The sequence below is a fragment of the Dryobates pubescens genome, chromosome 18 (genome assembly GCF_014839835.1).
Source record: "Dryobates pubescens isolate bDryPub1 chromosome 18, bDryPub1.pri, whole genome shotgun sequence".
In the NCBI taxonomy this organism is placed as follows: domain Eukaryota; kingdom Metazoa; phylum Chordata; class Aves; order Piciformes; family Picidae; genus Dryobates; species Dryobates pubescens.
This window is the reverse complement of record NC_071629.1, coordinates 23,897,281-23,923,057: the sequence shown is the minus strand read 5'-3', so window position 1 is coordinate 23,923,057 and position 25,777 is coordinate 23,897,281. Positions and strand designations below refer to the sequence as shown.

General features: G+C 57.8%; 1 protein-coding gene across 1 annotated transcript in view; it reads left to right on the top strand.

Annotated features, from left to right (window-relative positions):
• The window catches only part of HTR2C (5-hydroxytryptamine receptor 2C), a 64,628-nt gene that overhangs the window by 28,531 nt on the left and 10,320 nt on the right, over positions 1–25,777 (top strand). Inside the window, 1 exon segment of the mRNA XM_009903857.2 lies at positions 15,943–16,143. Coding sequence (XP_009902159.2) covers positions 15,943–16,143 — 201 coding nt within the window.

Below are 25,777 nucleotides of genomic sequence, written 5' to 3'. Positions count from 1 at the left end.
ATGGGAGTTGCATTGATGGGAGGGAGGCCACATGCCCCTTGCTCTGCCTTGCCCCAATGTGCTGCTGCCTGCTCCATGCTCTGCAGCCCAGGGCTGAACAGACACCTGGCAAGAGAATCAGGAGCACAGAATGGCTGAAGGTGGAAGGGACCTCAGAGACTGTCTGCTCCAAGCCTCCTGCCATGGGCAGGGAAACCTCTCACCTGGAATTGGTTGCTCAAGGCCTCACCCAGCCTGGCCTTCAACAGCCCCAGGCAGGAGGCAGCCACAGCCTCCCTGGGCAGCCTGTGCCAGAGTCTCCCCAGCCTCACACTGAGGAACTTCTTCCTCAGCTCCACTCTAACCCTGCTCTGCCTCAGCTCCAAACCCTTCCCCCTTGGCCTGGCTCCAGGCCCCCTCAGCAAAAGTCTCTCTGCAGCTTCCTGCAGGATCCCTTCAGGTCCTGGCAGCAGCTCTGAGGTCTCCCTGAGCCTTCTCCAGGCTGCACAGCCCCAGCTCTCCCAGCCTGGCCCCACAGGGGAGGTTCTGCAGCCTCTGCTCATCTTGGTGGCCTCCTCTGGAGCCTCTCCAGCAGCTCCAGGTCCTTCTTGTGCTGGGGGCCCAGAGCTGGAGGCAGTGCTGCAGGTGGGGGCTGAGCAGAGCAGAGCAGAGGGGCAGAATCCCCTCCCTGTGCTGCTGCTCTCCCTGCTCTGGCTGCAGCTCAGCACTCAGCTGCCTCTGGGCTCTGCTGTAGTCCTACATGGTTTCAGTCAAGGTCTGGCCCACTGCTGGCACTGTGCTCATGAGGGTCTCTGAGGAGTGGGGAAGTTCCCTTCAGATGAGTCCTGCTGCTTCCAGAAACCTTGGAGGGGGCTGGAAGCACAGAATTTGTGCTGGAAACTCATGCAGGAACCCCAGACATTCCTGGCACAGATGGGAAGGCACAGCCTAGGCTCTGTGACAGCCTCATGGGCAAATTCCCCTCTGCTCATTAGCTTCTTTAATTAGGAGTTAGTAGAAGAGAAAGTGGGGATCCAGCAGGCAGCTGTGTGCTGGGCTGCAGCCAGAGCAGGGTGGGCAGCAGGGCAGCAGAGGGGATTCTGCCCCTGGGCTCTGCTCTGCCCAGACCTCACCTCCAGTCCTGCCTCCAGCTCTGCTGTTCCCAGCAGAAGGAGGACACAGAGCTGCTGGAGTGAGGCCAGAGGAGGCCACAAGGATGCTCCCAGGGCTGGAGCAGCTCTGCTGGGAGCACAGGCTGAGGGGGCTGGGGCTGTGCAGCCTGCAGAGGAGAAGGCTCCAGGGGCACCTCAGAGCTGCTGCCAGGACCTGAAGGGATCCTGCAGGAAGCTGCAGAGAGACTTTTGCTGAGGGGGTCTGGAGCCAGGCCAAGGGGGAAGGGTTTGGAGCTGAGGCAGAGCAGGGTTAGAGTGGAGCTGAGGAAGAAGTTCTTGTGAGGGAGGCTGGGGAGACTCTGGCACAGGCTGCCCAGGGAGGCTGTGGCTGCCTCCTGCCTGCAGGTGTTGAAGGCCAGGCTGGATGAGGCTATGAGCAGCCTGGGCTAGTTGAGAGGTGTCCCTGGCAGGGGCATGGAATTGGATGATCCTTGAGGTCCCTTCCAGCCCTGATAATTCTGTGATTCTGTAAGTCTAGCTGAGAGGTTTCCCTGCCCATGGCAGGGGCTGGAGTAGATGATCCCTGAGGTCCCTGAGCCATGCTGTGACTCTCTGGTAAGTCCCTCTTTGTCTGGGCAGTAAGCAGCTCTGCCATGGCACCCATGGGACTCCCTCACATTTGGTAAGCCTACAGCAACACTGAGAATCAGAGAATCCCAGAATGAGTTGGGTTGGAAGGGAGCTCCAGAGCTCATCCAGTCCAACCCCCTGCACTCAGCAGGGACATCCTCCACTGGAGCAGGCTGCCCAGAGCCCTGCCCAGCCTCCCCTGGAGTCTCTCCAGGGCTGGGGCCCCAGTCACCTCTCTCCTGCTCTGCTGGTGGCTCTGCCAAGCTGTTGTTTTATTCCCTTGGTTCCCAGTGGGTCTGGTTGGTACTCAGCCCAGGAATGCACTCCAGCAATGGTGTAAGCACCATGACACAGTGATGCTGCACTTGATCACAAAGCAAACCCAAGTCTATCCAATCCCCCAGTGATGTAGTTGAACTAAATGGAATATTTGTTTAGTCTCCTTTTGCACCTCATGAAGCCACTGCAATTAGCTGGGCAGCAGTCTGCTTTCTGATCCCCCAGCACACCCACACTTCATTAGGCCAGACCAAAGTCATCCCCTGCTTCCTATGAATGCAGCTTACAGAGGCCTCCAGGCACTGCCAGGCTCCAAAACAAGAAAGGTCCAGCTCTGCCCAGCTGCTGGCACAGCTGAAGCTCCACCTGGCCTCCCAGGGTAGCTCTCTGCAGGGCATTCCCCATGCTGCAGGATCCAGGAGCATTGTGCTCTGCATTCTGCTCTTCAACCACAGCTTCACAGACTGCACTGGGATGGGAGGCAGCCTCCAAGGGCATCCTGTCCAAGCCCTGCAGGCAGCAGGGCCAGCTCCAGCCAGAGCAGGCTGCACAGGGACACAGCCAGGCTGAGCTTGGATGGCTCCAGGGATGGAGCCTCAAGCACCTCCCTGGGCAGCCTGTGCCAGTGTCTCCCCAGCCTCCCTGTGCAGAGCTTCCTCCTGATGGCCAACCTACCTCTGCCCTGCTCCACTGTCAAACCATTGTCCCTTGTCCTGTCCCCACAGCCCCTTCTGAACAGTCCCTCCCCAGCTGCCTGCAGCTGCCCTGCAGGTATTGAAATGCAGCCCTGAGGTCTGCCTGGAGCTGAGATGGGGCAGGTTGGTTCCAGCTAGGCTGAATGAAGCCAACTCCACAGGAGGGCCAGGAGCTGCCCCTCAGCCATAGCAGTGGCTGCTCCTGAGCTGAGGACAGAATCAGCCTGCAGGCCTCTGAGATGAGCCAGAAGGAATCACTGCAATGTGCTGAAGCCCAGAGCCTTCTTCCCATGGAGGCACAATGCAGAGAGATCCCCAGCCTGTGGTCTGTACTTCCCAGCAGAGGGCTTTGATTGAACATCAGCCTCCCAAGTGCCCAGTGTGCAGTGGTGATGGAAGTGGAGCAGGTCACCCCAGGGGCTCCCCACTCAGCTCTGTGCCCTGCAGCTGCCTGTGCTGTGGAGAACAGCCAGCAGGACCTCCAGCAGGCACCACACTGTCCCCCTTGCTGCCCACTGACACTTCCAGCTCTGGCCCTGCTGTGGCAAATCATTGCCAAGGCCTCTGAAAATAGTCCCTGAGGTCCCTACAGCCTGGTAAAGTGGGAGGATAGCTAAGTGCTGTGTGGTGTTGGTGCTTGAGAGCAGCTGAGCTCTAATGAGTCCTCACAAGGCAGCAGAGAGCTGCCAGGCCCTGCCCCTGGCAGGTAAGGAAGGAGTAACTCAAACTCTCTTAAGGCTGATGCTGATTTCTCTGGGGAGATCCTCTGTGCCTCAGCAAACCTTGCTCCACCATCCAGAGCTGAGCAGCACAGGAAGCAGGATTGGGGACCTGGGGCAATGGTCCCTGCTCCAAAGAGGCCTTGCCCTGTGCAGCTGAACCCAAGCAGTGCTGAAGCAGTGGGCAAGGGGCTTGCAGGGAGCAGTAAGATGTGAACTGTGGCATGGAGGAGAAGGCCTTGGGGGTGCCAGGTGGTGACAGAGCCCCAGGAGCCAGCACTGGTCCCTGGCAGCCCAGAGCCAGCTGAGTGCTGAGCTGCAGCCAGAGCAGGGAGAGCAACAGCACAGGGAGGGGATTCTGCCCCTCTGCTCTGCTCTGCTCAGCCCCCACCTGCAGCACTGCCTCCAGCTCTGGGCCCCCAGCACAAGAAGGACCTGGAGCTGCTGGAGAGGCTCCAGAGGAGGCCACCAAGATGAGCAGAGGCTGCAGAACCTCCCCTGTGGGGCCAGGCTGGGAGAGCTGGGGCTGTGCAGCCTGGAGAAGAGAAGGCTCCAGGGAGACCTCAGAGCAGCCTGCCAGGACCTGAAGGGCTCCAGGAGAGCTGGGGAGGGACTTGTGACAAGGGCTGGGAGTGCCAGGCTGAGGAACAATGGCTTTGAGCTGGGAGAGGGGAGACTGAGCCTGGAGATGAGGAAGGAATTGTTGAGAGTGAGGCTGGGGAGACTCTGGCACAGGCTGCCCAGGGAGGCTGTGGCTGCCTCCTGCCTGGAGGTGTTCAGGGCCAGGCTGGATGAGGCCTTGAGCAGCCTGTGCTGGGGGGAGGGGTCCCTGCCCATGGCAGGGGGCTGGAGCTGGATGTGCTTTGAGGTCCCTTCCAACCCAACCCACTCCATGACTGAGTTAGTGACAGACTGCACCAGCACTGCTTGACACCTCCCCAGATGAAGAGCTGCTGCTCTGGGGAAGGCTTTTGGGGCTGTTTGCTTCTGAGCAAAGATCCCATTTCAGCAGCAGGCTTTTTTTTAGCATCCTGTGTGTTAAAGCTGACACCTTGCAATTAAAATATGACTTAGATGATATTTAACCAATCTTTCCCTCCATCACATAATTGCATCCATTCTGGCTCTAAATCTGCTTCTTCCTGCAGGTCCTGTCAAGGCTGCAAGGCTGTAATGGAGAGAAAACAAAATTTACAGTTACTGGAAGTTGAAAGGCAGCTGAGCTGGAGCAGTTGTTTACTTGCAGTAAGATGCACTCACATCATGTACCTGCTGCAGCTTCTCAGGCAGGAGCCAGCAAGACCTTTGGAGGCACATCCAGCTCCACCAAGGTTTCCCTCAATGGCAGGGGGTCTCCAAAGCCATCCAGGGGCACCTGGGCAGGCTGCAGAGGTGGCTGAGGAGAACCTCAGGAGGTTCAGCAAGGCAAAGGGCAAGGTCCTGCCCCTGGCTCAGGGCAACCCTCGGTACCAACCCAGGCTGGGGGTGGAGAGATTGAGAGCAGCCCTGCAGAGAAGGCCTTGGGGGTGCTGGGTGGGGAGAAGCTGGACAGGAGCCAGCAATGGGCACTGGCAGCACAGAAGGCCAAGGGCAGCCTGGGCTGCATCCAAAGCAGTGTGGCCAGAGCTGGAGAGAGGATCCTGCCCCTCTGCTCTGCTCTGGAGAGACCTCACCTGCAGGGCTGGGGCCAGATATGGGACCCCCAGCATGAGAGGGACCTGGAGCTGCTGGAGAGGGTCCTGAGGAGGCCACCAAGATGCTCAGAGGGTTGGAGAACCTCTGCTATGGGCACAGACTGGGAGGGTGGGGGCTGTGCAGCCTGGAGAGGAGAAGGCTCCAGGGAGACCTCAGGGCTGCAGTTCAATATCTGCAGGGCAGCTGCAGGCAGCTGGGGAGGGACTGTTCAGAAGGGGCTGTGGGGACAGGACAAGGGACAATGGTTTGACAGTGGAGCAGGGCAGAGGTAGGTTGGACATCAGGAGGAAGCTCTGCACAGGGAGGCTGGGGAGACACTGGCACAGGCTGCCCAGGGATGTGCTTGAGGCTCCATCCCTGGAGCCATCCAAGCTCAGCCTGGCTGTGTCCCTGTGCAGCCTGCTCTGGCTGGAGCTGGCCCTGCTGCCTGCAGGGGGTTGGAGAGGATGCCCTTGCAGGCTGCCTTCCAAGCCAATGCCACCTGTGAGTCTGTGTTCTGTGCTCCTGGCTGGCTGCTCCCCACCCCAAGCCCACTTGTACCATGACAGCTCCATGTGTGCAGGAGATGTCCCTCAGAGGAAGAGTGAGGCTCAGGAGTGGTGGCACAGCTGGCTTTGGGTGTGATCAGTGCCATAGACTCAAGTCAGTCCTTTGTGGGGGTGTTAGGCTGGCAACATGACCTCCTCCTTGTGCAGATGGTAGTCAAGGGCAAGGTCTCACCAGCACCAGCTCTGGACACAGGGTCAGCCTCTTTGTCTTACTTGGTGTTTTGAGTACCCTCTCACATCACCTGAGAGCCCATCCTCTGCTGAGCATCTGCTGGGCACCCCAGCCCTCTGGCACTTGCAGCACTCATGGTACAAACCCTTCTACTCCATTTTCTGTGTGCAGACTGTGTGCCATGCTTGGCTGTGCTGGGTGCATCCTCCTTAAGGGGCCTGGATAGCTTTAGGGAGGCTGGGGTTTGCCCTTAGCAAAAGGCAGGCTAGAGACTTAAAGGTCAGATTAATTTCCCATGTAAGCCAGTGCCCAGGAGGTCAAGATGCCAGAAAAGCATTGAATCCTGCACTGCTGCTGATCAATCAGGAGCACTGGCACTGCTGCCCTTGGGGCCAGCTCTTCCTCTGGCCAGGAGGCTTGGCTGCAGGTCCAGAGGAGGGCCATGGAAATGAGGGGACTGGAACACCTCTGCTAGCAGGGCACGCTGGGGGAGCTGGGGCTGTTCAGCCTGGGGAAGAGACCTCAGAGCAGCCTTGCAGGACCTGCAGGGCTCCAGGAGAGCTGGGGAGGGACTTGTGACAAGGGCTGGGAGTGCCAGGCTGAGGAACAATGGCTTTGAGCTGGGAGAGGGGAGACTGAGCCTGGAGATGAGGAAGGAATTGTTGAGAGTGAGGCTGGGGAGACTCTGGCACAGGCTGCCCAGGGAGGCTGTGGCTGCCTCCTGCCTGGAGGTAAGCATTAAGGAAGGTCCCTTCCAACCCAGCCCATTCCATGAATCTCAAGTCAGGAGTGCAGGCTGTCCCTCCCTCATTCTTAGATACTGCATGCTCTGGGGAGACCTCACCTGCAGTGCTGGGCCCAGCTCTGGAGCCCCTGGTGCAGCAAGCACCTGGAGCTGATGGAGAGAGTCCAGAGGAGAGCCATGAAGATGCTCAGAGGGCTGGAGAGCCTCTGCTCTGGGGACAGGCTGAGGGAGCTGGGGGTCTTCAGCCTGGAGAAGGGAAGGCTCCAGGCAGACCTAATAGCAACGTTCCAGTCCCTGCAGGGGCTCCAAGAAGGCTGCAGAGGGACTGCTCCCAAAGGCCTGCAGGGACAGCCCCAGGGGCAATGGTTTGAAATGAGAGCAGAGCAGATTGAGATTGGATGTGAGGAACAAGTTCTGCCCCAGGAGGCTGCTGGAACACTGCAGCAGGCTGCCCAGGGAGGTGGTTGAGGCTCCATGCCTGGAGATACTCCAGGTGAGGCTGGGCAGGGCTCTGGGCAGCCTGACCCAGTGCAGGATGTCCCTGCTGCCTGCAGGGGCTTGGGCTGGATGAGCTCTGGAGCTCCCTTCTGGCCTGGACCATTCTGTGATTCTGTGTCTCCTGTGCCACCAGGAGTGCTCAGCACCCAAGCCATCCCATGCCTCTCTGATCCCCTCTGTGGGCATGCTGGTAGCCAGTGAGGCCTGGGGGGGTCAGCAGGAGGTTCTGTTCTGCTCAGGCCTGTCTGGGATGCTCAGCACCATGGCCTGTGTGCCTCTCAGGGTGACAGGGATGTCTCCCAGCCTTTTGTCTATGGAAAGCTGAAGGAAATAAAGGAGCTCAGGAGAGATAACATGGCTTTACACTCACTGCTGTGGTATTTCAGGCTGAGGAAATGCTTTAATTCCTAGATAAGAGAGAGCAAAGAGAATGATTTAAATTCCTGGCCAGCTCCCCTGGGGATGATGCAGTGCAGAGATGTTCAAGCACTCTGTAATTGCTTTCTATTTTGGTAAAGCCTGTGGCAGCTACACAACTTTAAAGGGAGCACTGGAGAGGCTGGGTCCTATCTAATGCTCCAGCTGCAGTGCTGCAATGGCCATGGAAGGGCTCCCAGCAGCAGCCGAGGGGAAGCTCTTCCCCCCCAGCCCACAGCAGAGGAGCTCCCCAGGGTGGGGGAAAGAATGTTCAGAAGATGCAAAGTCTGTGGGAAAGAGACAGCAGCTGGGCTCCTGCTGAGCCTCTGCACACTGCTCTGAGTCAGCCCACACCATGGCTTGGCTTGGAAGGGACCTCAGACTCAGCCATGGGCAGGGACCCCTCCCCCCAGCACAGGCTGCTCAGGGCCTCATCCAGCCTGGCCTTCAACACCTCCAGGCAGGAGGCAGCCACAGCCTCCCTGGGCAGCCTGTGCCAGAGTCTCCCCAGCCTCACTCTCAACAATTCCTTCCTCATCTCCAGGCTCAGTCTCCCCTCTCCCAGCTCAAAGCCATTGTTCCTCAGCCTGGCACTCCCAGCCCTTGTCACAAGTCCCTCCCCAGCTCTCCTGGAGCCCTTCAGGTCCTGGCAGGCTGCTCTGAGGTCTGCCTGGAGCCTTCTCTTCTCCAGGCTGCAGAGCCCCAGCTCTCCCAGCCTGGCCCCACAGGGGAGGTTCTGCAGCCTCTGCTCATCTTGGTGGCCTCCTCTGGAGCCTCTCCAGCAGCTCCAGGTCCTTCTTGTGCTGGGGCCCCAGAGCTGGATACAGAAAGGAAACCTCAGCAAATGCTGCTCTTAAGTGTCACCACCTTCTGTGTGTGAAAAGCCTCATCCTCACTGACTGCTTAGCTGAGGCCTCTCCTGTCTGACTCTGAGCTTTCTGAGAGGCAGAGCTCCACACAGAGCAGCAGATCAATATATGACCTGGAGCAGATCCATGGCAGGATCAAGAGGTGCTTCCAGCATGTCCTGTGTGACCAGCTTGAGTGCTGAGGACTTGTGCTCTCTGCTGGGGCTGTGTGCCTTCTCCTGGGGCTGAGATTCACTCAAACCCAATGATCCTGCCTGGATCTGTGGAGGAATTCTTCAGGAGGAGGCTGGTGAGACCCTGAGCAGGTGTTCAGGGCCAGGCTGGATGAGCCCTTGAGCAGCTGAGTCCAGTGGAGAGGTGTCTGTGCCCACGGGGGGGTGGCAGCAGTTGGTCTCTGAGATCCCCCCCTCCTGAGCCACTCTGGCACCCTTGCACTTCCTACCTCTTCCACTTCATTTCTTTCCAAGGCCTGTCAGCAGCTAAAGCAAAATGTGAATACAGCTAACACCAGAGCCCCAAAGGAGGGCTTGAGGCCAGCCCATTGAGGCTGAGTGTGACCAGCTGCTCCTCCCTAGCTCCTGTTCTGCTCCTCCCAGCTCTGGTTGTACACAGATACACACAGCTTTAGAAGGCATCTAGCTCTGTGTGCAGGTATAGAGATAGAGAGTGTCAGGAGCCTGACAGACAAAGTAGACAGTGAAAGCTGCCTAGGAGAGGAAATCTCCAACCCTGCCTCCAGCTCTGCTGTGCCCAGCAGGAGGAGGACACAGAGCTGCTGGAGTGAGGCCAGAGGAGGCCACAAGGATGCTCCCAGGGCTGAAGCAGCTCTGCTGGGAGCACAGGCTGAGGGAGCTGGGGCTGTGCAGCCTGCAGAGGAGAAGGCTCCAGGGGGACCTCAGAGCTGCTGCCAGGACCTGAAGGGATCCTGCAGGAAGCTGCAGAGAGACTTTTGCTGAGGGGGTCTGGAGCCAGGCCAAGGGGGAAGGGTTTGGAGCTGAGGCAGAGCAGGGTTAGAGTGGAGCTGAGGAAGAAGTTCTTGAGTGTGAGGCTGGGGAGACTCTGGCACAGGCTGCCCAGGGAGGCTGTGGCTGCCTCCTGCCTGGGGGTGCTGAAGGCCAGGCTGGATGAGGCCCTGAGCAGCCTGTGCTGGTGGGAGGGGTCCCTGCCCACGGCAGGGGCTTGGAGCAGATGATCTCTGAGGACCTTCCAACCTAAACCATTCCATGCTCCTGTGATTCTGATTCCTCTGCTGTGATTTTGAAGGGGACTTTTTCCCCTTTTCATCCATCCTGACAGATAGGAAGCCCTGGGCAAACACAACAAATGTGTGCTGAAGCCTTGCCCAAATTCCTGTCCAGGACTGGAAAAGAAATGATTGCTGCAGCTCCCTCTGAGTTTGCCATGAACAACCTCTGAAGCTGGGAGGAATTTTACATAACTCAGCTTTGTTGTGCTCTGAGCAGCTCTTTTGTCACCATCATTCCAGCTCTGTCCCAGGTGTCATGCTGCATGCTGTCAGGTGGGCAAGGAGGGCACCAGCAGCCTGGCCTGGAGCAGCAGTGCTGTGGGCAGCAGCAGCAGGGCAGGGACTCTGCCCCTGGAATGGGCACTGATGAGGCCACAGCTTGAATCCTGGGTTCAGATTTGGGTCCCTCACCCCAAGAAGGATATTGAGGAGCTGGAGCAGGTCCAGAGAAGGGCAACCCAGCTGGGGAAGGGTCTGGAGAACAGGGCTGGGGAGGAGCAGCTGAGGGAGCTGGGGGGGTTCAGCCTGGAGCAGAGGAGGCTGAGGGAGAGCTCATTGCTCTCTGCAGCTCCCTGAGAGGAGGCTGCAGTGGGGTGGGGGTTGGGCTCTGCTCCCCTGTAACAGGAGAGCAGAGGAGAGGAAATGCCCTGCAGGGAGGTTGAAGCCAGGTGGGGGTTGGTCTCTTCTCCCAGGCAGCCAGCACCAGAACAAGAGGACACAGTCTCAAGCTGTGCCAGGGGAGGTTTGGGCTGGAGGTGAGGAGAAAGTTCTTCCCAGCAAGAGAGATTGGCCCTGGGGATGTGCTGCCCAGGGAGGTGGTGGAGTCCCCAGCCCTGGAGGTGTTCCAGAAGCCTGTGGCCATGGCAGCTGGGGCCATGGTTTGGTGGCCATGGTGGGGCTGGGCTGATGTTGGACTGGTGAGCTCAGAGGCCTTTTCCAGCTGAAACAGGTCTACAATGCTGCATCTGAAAAGAAACTGTGGGACTGCAAAATAGAGAGAATCATGGAACCAGAGAATTGTTTGGGTTGGAAAAGCCTTCTGAGTCCATCCAGTCCAACCCAGCACCACCAGAACCATCCAGCCATGCCCCCAGGTGCCATGGCCACAGGTTTCTTGAACACCTCCAGGAGCCTCACCACCCTCCTACTGAAGAACTTGCTTGCTGCTTCCTTGATGCTCTGCAACCCTGGACTGAACAGACACCTGGCCAGAGAAACAGAACCACAGAATGCCTGAAGTTGGAAGGACCTCAGAGATAATCTGCTCCAAGCCCCTGCCATGGGCAGGGAAGCCTCTCAACAAACACAGGCTGCTCAGGGCCTCATCCAGCCTGGCCTTCAGCACCCCCAGGGAGGAGGCAGCCACAGCCTCCCTGGGCAGCCTGTGCCAGAGTCTCCCCAGCCTCACACTCAAGAACTTCTTCCTCAGCTCTACTCTAACCCTGCTCTGCCTCAGCTCCAAACCCTTCCCCCTTGGCCTGGCTCCAGACCCCCTCAGCAAAAGTCTCTCTGCAGCCTCCCTGCAGGATCCCTTCAGGTCCTGGCAGCAGCTCTGAGGTCCCCCTGGAGCCTTCTCCTCTGCAGGCTGCACAGCCCCAGCTCCCTCAGCCTGTGCTCCCAGCAGAGCTGCTCCAGCCCTGGGAGCATCCTTGTGGCCTCCTCTGGCCTCACTCCAGCAGCTCTGTGTCCTCCTTCTGCTGGGCACAGCAGAGCTGGAGGCAGGGTTGGAGGTGAGGTCTGGGCAGAGCAGAGCCCAGGGGCAGAATCCCCTCTGCTGCCCTGCTGCCCACCCTGCTCTGGCTGCAGCTTGGCACACAGCTGCCTGCTGGGCAGCAGGAGGCACTGCTGGCTCCTGGGGAGCTGCTCAGCACCCAGCACCCCCAAGGCTTTTTCTGCAGGGCTGCTCTCAGCCCACTCTGCACCCAGCCTGGACTGGTGCCTGGGTTGGCCTGACCCAGCTGCTTGCCCAGCTGTTTGCACTGTTCCATGCTTTCTGGAGCCAAACTGCAGCCAAGACACACATTTGCCATTGGAAATGGAACTGCTAAAGCTTCAAAGTGCTGGAGTCCAAGATGCACTTAACTTAGTCATCTGCACTTGTAAATGCATGGTAATTGCTGTTCTGTGGGTGGGAAAGGAGAGAAAATAGAACCAGGGAGAGAAATGTTGCTTGCTCCAGAGGGAGTGTCAGTGAGGGGAAGATGGTTTGGAAAGTATAACATCAATTACAGAGTTGTTTGCTTAATCCCTGCTTGTATCCTGGCACAGTCCCAGGGCATGTTTGCTGGGGGCTGTATTGCTATTAAAGACATCTTAATGATGATTAATAGTGGTAATAATATAGGAAGGAGAGAGAAGGAGAAGGAGAAGGAGAAGGAGAAGGAGAAGGAGAAGGAGAAGGAGAGGGAAGGAGAAGGAGAAGGAGAAGGAGAAGGAGAAGGAGAAGGAGAAGGAGAAGGAGAAGGAGAAGGAGAAGAGGAGAAGGAGGAGAAGGAGGAGGAGGAGGAGGAGGAGGAGGAGGAGGAGGAGAAGGAGGAGGAGAAGGAGGAGGAGGTGGAGGAGGAGGGGAAAGAGGAGGAGGAGAGGAGGAGGAGAAGGTGGTGGTGGAAGAGAAGGTGGAGGAGGAGGAGGAGGAGGAGAAGGAGAAGGAGAAGGAGAAGGAGAAGGAGAAGGAGAAGGAGAAGGAGAAGGAGAAGGAGAAGGAGGAGGAGGAGGAGGAGGAGGAGAAGAAGGAGAAGGAGAAGGAGAAGGAGGAGGAGGTGAAGGAGAAGGAGGAGGAGGAGAAGGAGAAGGAGGAGAAGGAGAAGGAGAAGGAGGAGGAGGAGGAGGGGAAGGAGGAAGAGGAGGAGGAGAAGGAGAAGGAGAAGGAGAAGGAGAAGGAGAAGGAGAAGGAGAAGGAGAAGGAGAAGGAGAAGGAGGAGGAGGAGGAGAAGGAGGAGGAGGAGGAGGAGGAGGAGAAGGAGGAGGAGAAGGAGAAAGTGAAGAACAAAGAGAAGGAGAAGAGGAATAGCAATCACAGCCATAACTATTTATTAGTGTGGTTGTTACTGCTGTTGTTGCTGTTCCTTTGCTGTGTAGGTGCTTTGCAAATGCACACCTGGGGCTGTTGGTTGGCAGTCACTGCCCAGGAGCCAGCAGTGCCCAGGGGCCCAAGAAAGCCAATGCATCCTGGCTTGGGGCAGAAGCAGGGTGGGCAGCAGGGCCAGGAGGTGACCATCGCCCTGTGCTCAGCACTGGAGAGGCCACAGCTTGAGTGCTGTGCTCAGCTCTGGGCCCTCCCTGCAGGAAGGCCACTGAGGGGCTGGAGCCTGTCCAGAGCAGGGCAGCCAGGCTGGAGAAGGGCCTGGAGCCCCTGGGCTAGAGGAGGGCTGAGGGAGCTGGGGGTGTTCTGCCCCCAGGGAGGAGCAGGGGAGCAAAGAGAGCGAGCTGGCCTCGCAGCCAGCTTGTAAGGAGAGAGCAGAATTGTGAGACTGACTAACACAAACCACAGTGACAGTGTCCTGGGCACACCTCCTGGACCCTTCTGCTCCTCCTGGAGGACTCACTCTATGTTTTCCTTAAGAAAGAAGCCTCCTCAGACCATGACACAGATCCTGCCAGTGTCAACCCTCACATCGCCCCCACAGCACCCCCACAGCTCAGGCTGCAACTGCTCCACCACGCAGGGAGCCTGGGGGCCTGGGGTCCCTTTCTGGAGACACTGAAGGTTCCCTGGCTGCCTGCCTGCTGGGGGGGACCAGCTGTCACCAGCAGTGTGCAGAGACTGCTGCACACCCCTGGAGCTGTCAGGCCTGGAAAGGGACCTCAAGGTGTTTAGGAAGAGCCTGGCTGAGGCCCTTGGTGCCATGGATCAGTTGATCAGATGGTGCTGGGGGATAGGTTGGACTGGATGATCTGTGAGGTCTTTCCCAACCTGGCTGATTCTGTGTTCTGCCCAGCACATCAGAGATGTGCAGAGCTGGAGCTGTGCAGGTCAGTGTCAGTGCTGTGCTAAGCTACTGCAAGGTGTCAACAAGAGCAGGAGGCACAGAGTTTGATTTGTGATCCTCATAAAGGGGCTGAGTCATAACTGACCCAAGTCCAAGTCCTCTGTGCAGCAGAGCTGCCTCCCAGCGTGCTGCTGCTGCAGCCAGGAAGGGCTTTGCTCAGCTCCCGTGGCTCAGGGCCTCTGCAGTGTTCGCTGCTGTGGTCTCTCACAGTCCATCCAGCAGCAGCAGAGCACACTGGCTGCAACGAATGGCTTCTCTGCCCAGAGCTGCAGGTTTCATGAGGCACTTAGCACTTCTTCTGTGGGTTATGTCCTGGTAAAGTCAGCTGCTGTGTGCACCTCCTGCTGCTCTGCTCTGCTGAAGGGCTCCTGGGCTGCCCTGCCACAGCTCGGAATAATTCCATGGAATCACAGCCTGGGCTGGGCTGGAAGGGAGCTCCAGAGCTCAGCCAGCCCAAGCCCCTGCAGGCAGCAGGGACATCCTGCACTGGAGCAGGCTGCCCAGAGCCCTGTCCAGCCTCCCCTGGAATAGCTCCAGGCATGGAGCCTCAACCACCTCCCTGGGCAGCCTGCTGCAGTGTTCCAGCAGCCTCCTGGGGCAGAACTTGTTCCTCACATCCAATCTCAATCTGCTCTGCTCTCATTTCAAACCATTGCCCCTGGGGCTGTCCCTGCAGGCCTTTGGGAGCAGTCCCTCTGCAGCCTTCTTGGAGCCCCTGCAGGTCCTGGCAGGCTGCTCTGAGGTCTCCCCAGAGCCTTCTCTTCTCCAGGCTGAACACCCCCAGCTCCTTCAGCCTGTCCCCATAGCAGAGCTGCTCCAACCCCCTGATCATTTTCCTGCTCTCCCCTGGACCCTCTCCATCAGCTCCAGGACCTTCCTGGGTTGGGGGTTCCAGACCTGGATGCAGCACTCCAGGTGAGGTCTGCCCAGAGCAGAGCAGGGGGGCAGGATCCATGTTGGCCACACTGGCTGCAGCCCAGGCTGCCTGCAGAGCTCCAGCCACTCCATCCCAGCTGCTGTGCAGGAGGCAAGCAGCCCTCTGCTGCTAAGGCACACTGCCTGGGGAGGGCTTCAGGGGAGGCAGTGGTGTTTAGGGAGGTGACAGACTGGGCAGAAGAGCTGTCTGCTGCCTTTCCCTTCAGCAGGCAGCAACTGAGAAGTGCTGGGCTGCATTAAGAGTGTGGCCAGCAGGTCCAGGGAGGTTCTGCTGCCCCTCTACTCTGTCCTCATGAGGCCACATCTGGAGGACTGTGTCCAGCTCTGGGCTCCCCAGATCAGGAGGGACAGGGATAGACTAGAGAGCATCCAGTGGAGGCTCTGAGGATGATGGCACATCTGTCTGGTGAGGAAAGGCTGAGAGGCCTGGGGGTGTTTAGCCTGGAGAGGAGAAGGCTGAGGGGGATCTGATCAATGGTTATAATACCTGGGGGGTGGGGGAAATAAGCAGGGCCCAGGCTCTGCTCAGTGCTGTCCTGGGACAGAACAAGCAGCAATGGACACAAACTGAGCAGAAACTTCTTTGATGTGAGGGAGCCCTGGAGCAGGCTGCCCAGAGAGGCTGTGGAGTCTCCTGTGCAGGCTTTCAGGGCCCAGCTGGGTGCACTCCTGTGGGACCTGCCCTGGGTGACCCTGCTCTGGTCAGGGGTTTGGACTCGATGACTCCAGAGGTCCCTTCCAACCCCTCCTGTCCTGTGACTGCCTCACTCCTGAATGTGCCCTTGAAGGTGTCCAGAGAAGGGCAGCAAGGCTGGGGAGGGGTCTGGAGCACAGCCCTGTGAGGAGAGGCTGAGGGAGCTGGGGTTGCTTAGCCTGCAGAAGAGGAGGCTCAGGGGAGACCTTCTTGCTCTCTCCAACTCCCTGCAGGGAGGTTGTAGCCAGGTGGGGGTTGGTCTCTTCTCCCAGGCAACCAGCAGCAGAACAAGAGGATACAGTCTCAAGCTGTGCCAGGGGAGGTTTAGACTGGAGGTGAGGAGAAAGTTCTTCACTGAGAGTTGTTGGCCATTGGGATGTGCTGCCCAGGGAGGTGGTGGAGTCCCCATCCCTGGAGGTGTTCAAGAGGGGATTGGATGTGGCACTTGGAGCCATGGTCTAGTCATGAGGTCAGTGCTGACAGGTTGGACTTGATGATCCTCAAGCTCTCTTCCAGCCTTGGTGATCCTGTGTGACACCACACAGTCCAGCCCTCCCCAGGGTTTCTCACCCCCCCTAGATCTCCTCAGCCCCCCAGGCTCCCTGGGCCCCGCTGGGTGCCTCCCCCCTGCCTCCTCTCCTTTCCTTTCCTTTCTCTTGGTTTTTCCGCTTCTGGTTTGGTGTTTTTTTCCTTTCATTCCTTTTCTCTCTATGTTTCAGATTATGCTTGGCCTTTGCCTAACCAGTTGTGCCCTATCTGGATTTCCCTAGATGTGCTCTTTTCCACTGCCTCTATCATGCACCTGTGTGCCATCTCTCTTGACCGGTACGTAGCAATCCGCAACCCCATAGAGCACAGCCGCTTCAACTCCCGCACCAAGGCCATCCTCAAGATCGCTGCCGTCTGGACCATATCCATAGGTAAGCCAAGTGCCTCAGCATCTGCCCTCTGGCTCAGGGATGCTGCTCTCACTCCCCTTCTGTTCATTTAGGCTTTGACCCGTTCCAGAGGACGCTCAGACTGCCTCTCCCCTGGCCTGCCTGAGGTGTCATAAATCCTTGCTGGGAAGCAGAAGGCTTTCGCTGGGGCTCGGTCGGTGGCCTCACCATGGAGGCATCTGACAGGCTGCCACCCGCCTCAGAGCTCAGACATCGCTGCTCTGGGACATGCCAACGTGCCAATACCAGCAGTAATGCAGACAGCTGCTGAGTAAACTGCATCAGAAGGGGCTGTGGAGCACTGAGAGGGTCAGTGAGGCCCCTGGGTCAGAGCAGTCCTCAGAATCAGACCAGGCTGGGGGTGAGGAGATTGAGAGCAGCCCTGCAGAGAAGGCCTGGGGGAGAAGCTGGGCAGGAGCCAGCAATGGGCACTGGCAGTACAGAAGGCCAAGGGCAGCCTGGGCTGCATCCAAAGCAGTGTGGCCAGAGCTGGAGAGAGGATCCTGCCCCTCTGCTCTGCTCTGGGGAGACCTCACCTGCAGGGCTGGGGCCAGATATGGGGCCCCCAGCAGAAGAGGTACCTGAAGATGCTGGAGCAAGCCCAGAGGAGGAGAGAGGGATGGAGAACCTCTCCTGGGAGAGCTGGGGTTGTTCAGCCTGGAGAAGAGAAGGCTCCAGGGAGACCTTATAGCTGTTCAGAAGGGCCTGTAGGGATAGGTTGAAGGACAATGGTTTGACAGTGGAGCAGGGCAGAGGTAGGTTGGACATCAGGAGGAAGCTCTGCACAGGGAGGCTGGGGAGACACTGGCACAGGCTGCCCAGGGAGGTGCTTGAGGCTCCATCCCTGGAGCCATCCAAGCTCAGCCTGGCTGTGTCCCTGTGCAGCCTGCTCTGGCTGGAGCTGTCCCTGCTGCCTGCAGGGGGGTGGATCAGCTGGCCTTGGAGGCTGCCTTCCAAGCCAGTGCAATGTCTGAAGCTGTGTGAGAAACTTTTCTATATGCCTTATAAAAAAGCCATCCAGGCAGGGGCAGCCCCTGCAGGGCCACTGCCCTCTGCTGCATTGCCTTCTGCAGCCTGGAAACTGCAGCCTTACAAAGGTTTCACATTTATCAAGTGCTGTGCAGTGCTGTACTGCAAGGAAAATCCCCATCCCCATGGTCCAGGACCTGAAGGGCTCCAGGAGAGCTGGGGAGGGACTTGTGACAAGGGCTGGGAGTGCCAGGCTGAGGAACAATGGCTTTGAGCTGGGAGAGGGGAGACTGAGCCTGGAGATGAGGAAGGAATTGTTGAGAGTGAGGCTGGGGAGACTCTGGCACAGGCTGCCCAGGGAGGCTGTGGCTGCCTCCTGCCTGGAGGTGTTCAGGGCCAGGCTGGATGAGGCCTTGAGCAGCCTGTGCTGGTGGGAGGGGTCCCTGCCCGTGGCAGGGGGCTGGAGCTGGATGAGCTTTTGAGGTCCCTTCCATTCTGTGGTTCTGTGATGGTTGAAGCCCCATCCCATCAGAGAGGCAGAGGTGTGGTGCTGTGGGACATGGTTTAACTCCAGGGTTGGTAGAGCTAGCAAATGCTTGGACTTGGTGATCTTAAAGGTCTTCTCCACCAGAAACTGCTTCATGGTTCCATGAACAGCATGGCCCAGGTGCCTGCAGCTCTCCTGGCTCGGTCCTGACCCAGCAGTGGAAGAGGCTGTTGGCTGTCTGGCTGCTGCAGGGCAGAAGTTTGGCAGTGCAAAACCCTCTGGAAAAAAGGCCACAAATTGAAAAATGGAGAAAGATAATTTCTCTCCTCATGCACAGAATTAAACTGTCCTGGAATGCAGTTCCCTGCTGTGCCACAGGCCTGCTGCCCTTCCCCTAGGGAGTACAGCCCAGGGTGACCTCAGTGTGGGCTCAATGCCTTCAGTTAGGTGCCCAAGCAGCATGGAGCTGGTGCTCAGGGGCAGGGTTTGGTGCTGAGCCTGCAGTGCTGGAGTCAGGGCTGGGCTTGGTGACCTTAGAGGTCTCTTCCACCTGGATGTGTTCTGGGATCCTGGGATTAGGACTTGAAGTCCCTGTGCTGCCTGTTTGTCAGAGGGAAGAGGGCTGCAAAGAGAGCAGTGTGCAAGCAGCCCCGTGGAGCAGCCTCAGAGGGGTGCTGCTTGGGTGCCCCTGGCCCAGCAGAGGCAGACAAATCTGTCAGCAGCATAAAGCAGCACATTGCTGAACCTGCTCAAGAAGGCTGCTTCCATCTCCAGAGCTCATCTGCAGCTGTTTGCCTGTGCAGAGCTGCCCTTGGGGCTTTGGGGTAGTGCTCAAAGTGGCTGCCAGCTAAGCCTTGATGGCTGAGTTGTGCTTTTGAACTCTGGCTCCAAGGAGTGAAGGAAGGCAACAAGTGCTGCATGGCTGTCTGGCTGAGCAGGCAGGCTGGAAAGCACAGCCAGGGCCTGACCAAACAGATGCCAAGAGAGCCACAGACTTAGCCCTTCCTGGAGCTGTGGGGTGGGGAATGGGCTCAGGATAACAGCAGACAGGAGCACTGTGGGCTCTGCTGTCCCCCAAGGGAAGGAGCTGAGGAGGGGCAGGTGAGGGGACTGCAGACTGCAATCCTCTCAGCCCTGCCCAGCCTCCTCAGGTGATGTTCAACAACTGAAATCAGAGGATCAGAGAATTGAGGTGGTTGGAAAAGGCCTCTGAGCTCACCCAGTCCAACCAGCAGCCCAGCCCCACCATGGCCACCAAACCAGGGCCCCAGTGCCATGGCCACAGGGCTCTGGAACCCCTCCAGGCATGGGGACTCCACCACCTCCCTGGGCAGCCTCTGCCAGGCCCTGACTACTCCTGCACCAAAGACATTCTCCCTCATCTCTAACCTAACCCTCCCCTGGCACAGTTTCAGGCCAGTTCCTACTGTGTCATGGGGTCTGTGGTGACAGGTTGGACTTGATGATCCTCGAGCTCTCTTCCAACCTTAGTGAGACTTTGATACTGTGATACTACTCTCCTTCTACCACCTGAGACTAGGGCTCAGGAGCAGAGCCTAAACCCCCACCTGACTCCAGCCTCCTTCCAGGGAGCTGCAGAGAGCAATGAGGGCTCCCTCAGCCTCCTCTGCTCCACACTGAACCCCCCCAGGGGTGAAATAATGAACACTTGGCAAGAAGGAGAAGTTGCACTTTCCTCTTGCATGCACCTGGCTTGTCAGCCCTCAGCAAACCAACTGCTGCTGCATTTATTCCCCAGCACTCCAAAGACTTCAGGAAGAAGGTTTTGCACAGCTGCTCAGCAGGATGCAGCACACAGGGCTTTGGAGGGCCACCTTGGGCAGCACTTCCCTGCCTAGGCTGGAAGGGAGATGCACTGCAGCTGTAGCTGTGTGCTGTGCTGGGACTGCAGCTGAGAGGGGCTGCAGCAGTCTGGGCTTGGTTGTGCTCTTGGATGTGGAAATAGCTGGCCTGGGGCACTCTCTGCTTGCATCCCTGGGCTTGCCTGGGGGGGGTTGTTGTTTGTTTCTGAAGACAGAATTGCTGCTCCCCAGAGGGTTTGCTCAGGGCACTGAGATGTTGCTGGAGTGCCACATTCCCAGTGCATACAGCAGGGTTTACCCAGGAGGTTGGAGAAGGAAAGCACTCTTGGTTCTGGACCCCTCACCACAGGAAGGACACTGAGGGGCTGGAGCCTGTCCAGAGCAGGGCAGCCAGGCTGGAGAAGGGCCTGGAGCCCCTGGGGTATGAGGAGGGCTGAGGGAGCTGGGGGTGTTCAGGCTGAAGCAGAGGAGGCTGAGGGAGACCTCCTTGCTCTCTCCAGCTCCATGAAGGGAGGTTGGAGTGAGCAGGGGGCAGCCTCTGCTCCTTGGTGCCAAGGGACAGGAGCAGAGGCAATGGTTCCAAGCTGCCCCAGGGGAGGCTCAGGCTGGGATCAGGAAATATTTCTGCCCTGGAAGGGATCTCAGACATTGGAAGAGGCTGCCCAGGGCAGTGCTGGAATCACCACCCCTGGGGGTGTTCCAGCACTGTGTGGCCCTGGTGCTTAGGGACAGGGTTTGGTGCTGAGCCTGCAGTGCTGGGTCAAGGGCTGGACTGGGTGAGCCTGGAGGCCTCTTCCAAGTGGATGTGTTCTGTGGTTCTGTGAACTGGGGGTGCTTAGTCTGGAGAGGAGGAGGCTGAGGGGAGACCTCATTGCTCTCTACAGCTTCCTAGTACCAGGATGAGAGGAAATGGCCTCAAGTTGCCCCAGGGGAGGTGAGTCCAGCGTTGGACTTGATGAGCTTGGAGGTCTCTTCCAACAGGATGTGTTCTGTGCTTCTGTAGCTCTGATTCTGTGCTGCTGTGGTATCCAGCATGTTTTAGCATCACTGCTTTTGCTTCATAACTTAATAGAGATGTGACAGAGGCAGGAACAACCTGAACATGAAGTGAAGCAGAGCACACCTGTCTTAAAGCTGTCTTACAGCTCTGCCCCACCAGCCACTTGGAAGGGCCTGATGAAATCCAAGCCATTGGCAAGGGGGTGAAAGAGGTGAAGTGAATGAATCCTCCCCTCAGGATCACACAGGAATTGGCTGTTTCTGGCCAGGATGGAGCACCAGATCCCAAGCAGCAGCTGAGGGCAGGCTGGTCAGGTTGCACACCCCAGCTCCTGCTCCAGGGGCACTGAAGAAACTTTTGACTGCATCCCATGCACAGCCTCCTGAACTCAGTTCCTAAATCAGGACAGAAAATGGGAAGCAAAACAATCCCAAAGCATGTCACTGATCTTAATTTAGCAGCTTTTGCTTTCCATATCCCTGACAGCAAAGCACAGCACAGAGAGTCTTTGCTCATCCAGCTCTGGACTTGGCAGGTTGCAGAAGCCTAAACCTGTGATTAGGCTTTTAATGAGGAAGATAGCAGAGCCCTCCTGGCTGCTGACAATTGCTTTATGGTTGGGTCTCCTCCAAAGTCCTCTTTGTTCCACATTCAAGGACACCACAGCCACTTGTCCTGTGCTGTAGCCTGTAACCTGAGCAAGAGGGTCTTGTGTTCAGCTGGAGGGAAAAAGTGGGGGCTGGAAAGTTCTGGGTGGGCTTGTGAGGAGGAGTTCTGTGAGAGAGAGAACTGTGCTGAGGCTGGGAACAGAAATGCAGGCAACAGAAATAGCCACACAGTTGAGAATGAAACAATCCTCATTATCCACACAGACTGGGGGTGGAGAGATTGAGAGCAGCCCTGCAGGGAAGGCCTTGGGGGTGCTGGGGGGGAGAAGCTGGGCAGGAGCCAGCAATGGGCACTGGCAGCACAGAAGGCCAAGGGCAGCCTGGGCTGCATCCAAAGCAGTGTGGCCAGAGCTGGAGAGAGGATCCTGCCCCTCTGCTCTGCTCTGGGGAGACCTCACCTGCAGGGCTGGGGGACTGGACAAGATGAGCTTTGCAGGTCCCTTCCAGCATGGGGCAAGCTATGAGTCTGTAAATGCTCATCTCATGAAGTGCTTTTGGGGAGGAACAGCCCCAGGCACCAGTGCAGGCTGGGGGTTATCCTGCTGGGAAGCAGCTCCCTGGAGAAAGGCCTTGGAGTGCCGGTGGGCAGCGAGTTCTGCATGGGACAGCAAGGTGCCCTGGGGGCCAAGAGAGACAATGGGGTCCTGGGGGGCAGCAAGAGAAGTGTGGCCAGCAGGGCTGGGGAGGTTCTGCTGCCCCTCTGCTCTGCCCTGCTGAGACCACAGCAGCAATCCTGGGTCCAGTGCTGGGCTCCCCAGGTGAAGAGAGACAGAGACCTGCTGGGGAGAGTCCAAGGGAGAGCCAGGAGGATGCTTAGGGGACTTGAGCCTCTGCCCTGTGAAGAGAGACTGAGAGCCCTGGGGCACAGGTCACACAGGAACACATCCAGACAGGGCTGGGAAGGCTCCAGAGCAGGAGACTCCACAACCTCTCTGGGCAGCCTGCTCCAGGGCTCTGGGAGCCTCCCAGTGCAGAAGTTCCTCCTCCTGTTGAGGTGGAACCTCCTGTGCTGCAGTTTCCATCCCTTGCCCCAGGGCACAGTGAGCAGAGCCTGTCCCTGTCCCCTCCTGACCCCCAGCCCTCAGCTATTGATAGACATTGATCAGATCCCTCTCAGCCTTCTCCTCTCCAGACTGAACAGCCCCAGGGCTCTCAGCCTCTCCTCCCCAGGCAGTGCTGCAGTCCCTTCAGCATCCTTGCAGCCTCCCTTGGACTCCCTCCAGCAGATCCCTGTCCCTCCTGCGCTGGGGACTCCATTCCTTTAGGCTGACCCCAAGGTTATGTTCTCTGAGGACATTCTTTTCCCAGGTGCCTGTGCTTTCCCCCTGGGCTCAGGCTGTGCAGTGCGCTCCCAAGGCTGAAGTGAAGCTTGCCCAGGCTCAGCCACTGCTCATCCTCCTCTGCAGCTCTGCTCCTTGCAGGCAGGGAGATCCTGCACAGGTCACCCCCTTAAAGCAACACAAGGCTGCTGCTGCTGTTTCAGCAGAAGAGTCAGGTTAGAACCAGAGCTGATCCTGCCCTGAGGGTGCATTGCTGTGAGTTACAACATGAAATGCACTGCAACAGGCTGCTGACAGAAGGGGAAGATGTGGAATGCTCCTGCCTCTGATCCCTTCAGAGGCCCACATCCTTCCTGGTGCCTCTGATCCCTTCAGAGGCCCACATCCTTCCTGGTGCCTCTGATCCCTTCAGAGGCCCACATCCTTCCTGGTGCCTCTGATCCCTTCAGAGGCCCACATCCTTCCTGGTGCCTCTGATCCCTTCAGAGGCCCACTTCCTTCCTTGTGCCTCTGACCTGAAGAGCTTTGCTTCCTGAAGCTGCTGCCTTCTCTCCCACAGTGCAAGTCAGGAGGCAGCTGCCTGCTGGGGTTTGCCTCTCACTGTGTCAGCTGTTGTCAGACACATGTACAAGCCCTTCACCAGACACCTGGGTTGAGAAAACACGCAGATGTGATTTAGTTTCCCCTTTAGCTTCCAGCTCTTATTTCCTCTAACAGACTTTCATGCCAGCTGCATGGCTACCACAGAACACAGAGTTAACCAGGTTGGAAAAGACCTCAGAGCTCATCCAGTCCAACCTCTCCCCCAGCACCATCTGATCAACCCAACCATGGCACCAAGTGCCTCAGCCAGGCTCTGCCTAAACACCTCCAGGGATGGGGACTCCACCACCTCCCTGGGCAGCACATCCCCAGGGCCAATCTCTCTTGCTGGGAAGAATTTCTTCCTCACCTCCAGCCTAAACCACCCCTGTTGCAGCTTGAGACTGTGTCCTCTCCTTCTGTCACAGGACCACAGCTGCCAGCCCCCAGGTGAATGTCTCCCCAAGCTGTACCCCTTGTGTGTTTTGTATCATAATGACTAGGAGGCTAAAGATAAGGGTTTAAACACACAACATGGAGAGCAATGTTCTTTGGTTCCCAGTGCAGACTGCTTCTGGGGCAGCTGTAGGCTTAGACTCACACAATCATAGAATTGCTTTGGCTGGAAAAGACCTCTGAGGTCACCAAGTCCAACCATCAACCCAACCCCACCACAGCCACTAGTCATAGAATCACAGAATCATAGAAGGGAGCTCCAGAGGGCATCCAGCCCAAGCCCCTGCACTCAGCAGGGACATCCTCCACTGGAGCAGGCTGCCCAGGGCCCTGTCCAGCCTCCCCTGGAATAGCTCCAGGGATGGAGCCTCAACCACCTCCCTGGGCAGCCTGCTGCAGTGTTCCAGCAGCCTCCTGGGGCAGAACTTGTTCCTCACATCCAATCTCAATCTGCTCTGCTCTCATTTCAAACCATTGCCCCTGGGGCTGTCCCTGCAGCCCTTTGGGAGCAGTCCCTCTGCAGAAGGCTTGGAGCCCCTGCAGGGACTGGAAGGTCATTTTTAGGTCTGCCTGGAGCCTTCTCTTCTCCAGGCTGAACACCCCCAGCTCCCTCAGCCTGTCCCCACAGCAGAGGTTCTCCAGCCCTCTGAGCATCTTTCTACTCTCCTCTGGACCCTCTCCATCAGCTCCAGGTCCTTCCTGTGCTGAGGGCTCCAGAGCTGGGCCCAGCACTGCAGATGAGTTCTCACCAGAGCAGCCTCCCCACAGCCTTGCTTGGCACCCAGCTTTTCCTCTGTGTTCTCAGGGGTTTATTGTGTATCAATGCCAGAGGATGGTAGAGAGGTCCAAAGCCCACAGGAGTCACTTGAGCCCTTGCCCTGGGCAGCAGGGGACTTTGTGTCCCGTGGTGAATCAAGGAGGTGGCCCTCAGCAGTGCCAGGCAGCAGAAATGTGACCTTCCAGTGTTCAGCCCTGAGAATCCCACACCTGGAGAGACAGAGTAAACCCTCAGGCAAGCCTCTGCTTTCCTTAGTGAGATTCTTGTCCCTGGAGGCAGTGAGATGTCTCTTGCATGAGAATGTGGTGAGAAAGGATGGAAATTGCTTCCTGTCTTAGTGGGAATCACCACCAAAGACTTCATCTTCCCAGTAACCTCTGTCAGCCTCCTGGGATTTTGCCAAAGAACAGCAGAGATGAAACAGGAAAGGAGGATATTAAAAAAGGGGAAAAAAGATCTGAAACAGACAAAGAAGATATTAAAAATTAATATTAAGCAGAAAAAAAGAAACTCTTGAGTAGAGGAGGAAGGAACTGACATGGAAAAGAGGATAGTCAGCAACAAAAACGTTAATCAGACACAGAAGATTTAAACAGAAAAAGAAGATCTTAAACAGGATCAATGGCTCCATGTCCCAGGGGAGGCCAGGGACAAGCAGAGGCCCTCAGGGGTCAGTCCTGGGACCAGGCTTGTTCAACATCTCTGTGGGTGCCAAGGACAGTGGCACTGAGTGCACCCTCAGCAGGTTTGCTGATGACACCAAGCTGTGTGGGGCAGCAGACAGCTGGAGGGAAGGGATCCATCCAGAGGCACCTGGACAGGCTGGAGAGCTGGGCACAAGCCAACCTCAGGAGGGTCAACCAGACCAAGGGCAGGGTCCTGCAGCTGGGTGGAGGCAACCCCCGGCACAAATCCAGGCTGGGCAGGGACTGGCTGGAAAGCAGCCCTGAGGAGAGAGCCTTGGGGGTGCTGGGGGAGGAGAAGCTCAGCAGGAGCTCTCAATGTGCACTTGCAGCCCAGAGAGCCAAGCAGAGCCTGGGCTGCAGCAAGAGAAGTGTGGCCAGCAGGGCCAGGGAGGGGATTCTGCCCCTCTGCTCAGCTCTGGGGAGACCCCACCTGGAGTACTGCCTCCAGCTCTGGAGCCCCTATTGCAAGGGGATCTGGAGGTGCTGGAAGGTGTCCAGAGAAGGGCCAGGAGGATGAGCAGAGGGCTGGAGCTGCTCTGCTGTGAGGACAGACTGAAGGAGTTGGGGCTGTTCAGTCTGGAGAAGAGAAGGCTCTGAGGTGACCTCATTGTGGCCTTCCAGGATCTGAAGGGGGCTACAGGAAGGCTGGGGAGGGACTGCTCAGGATCTCAGGCAGTGATAGGACTGGGGGGAATGGAATGAAGCTGGAGGTGGGGAGATTCAGGCTGGAGGGGGAGAGTGGTGAAGCCCTGGGATGGGTTGTCCAGGGAGGTGGTTGAGGCCCTGTCCCTGGAGGTGTTTAAGGCCAGGCTGGATGAGGCTCTGGCCAGGCTGATCTAGTGTGGGGTGTCCCTGCCCAGGGCAGGGGGGTTGGAGCTAGGTGATCC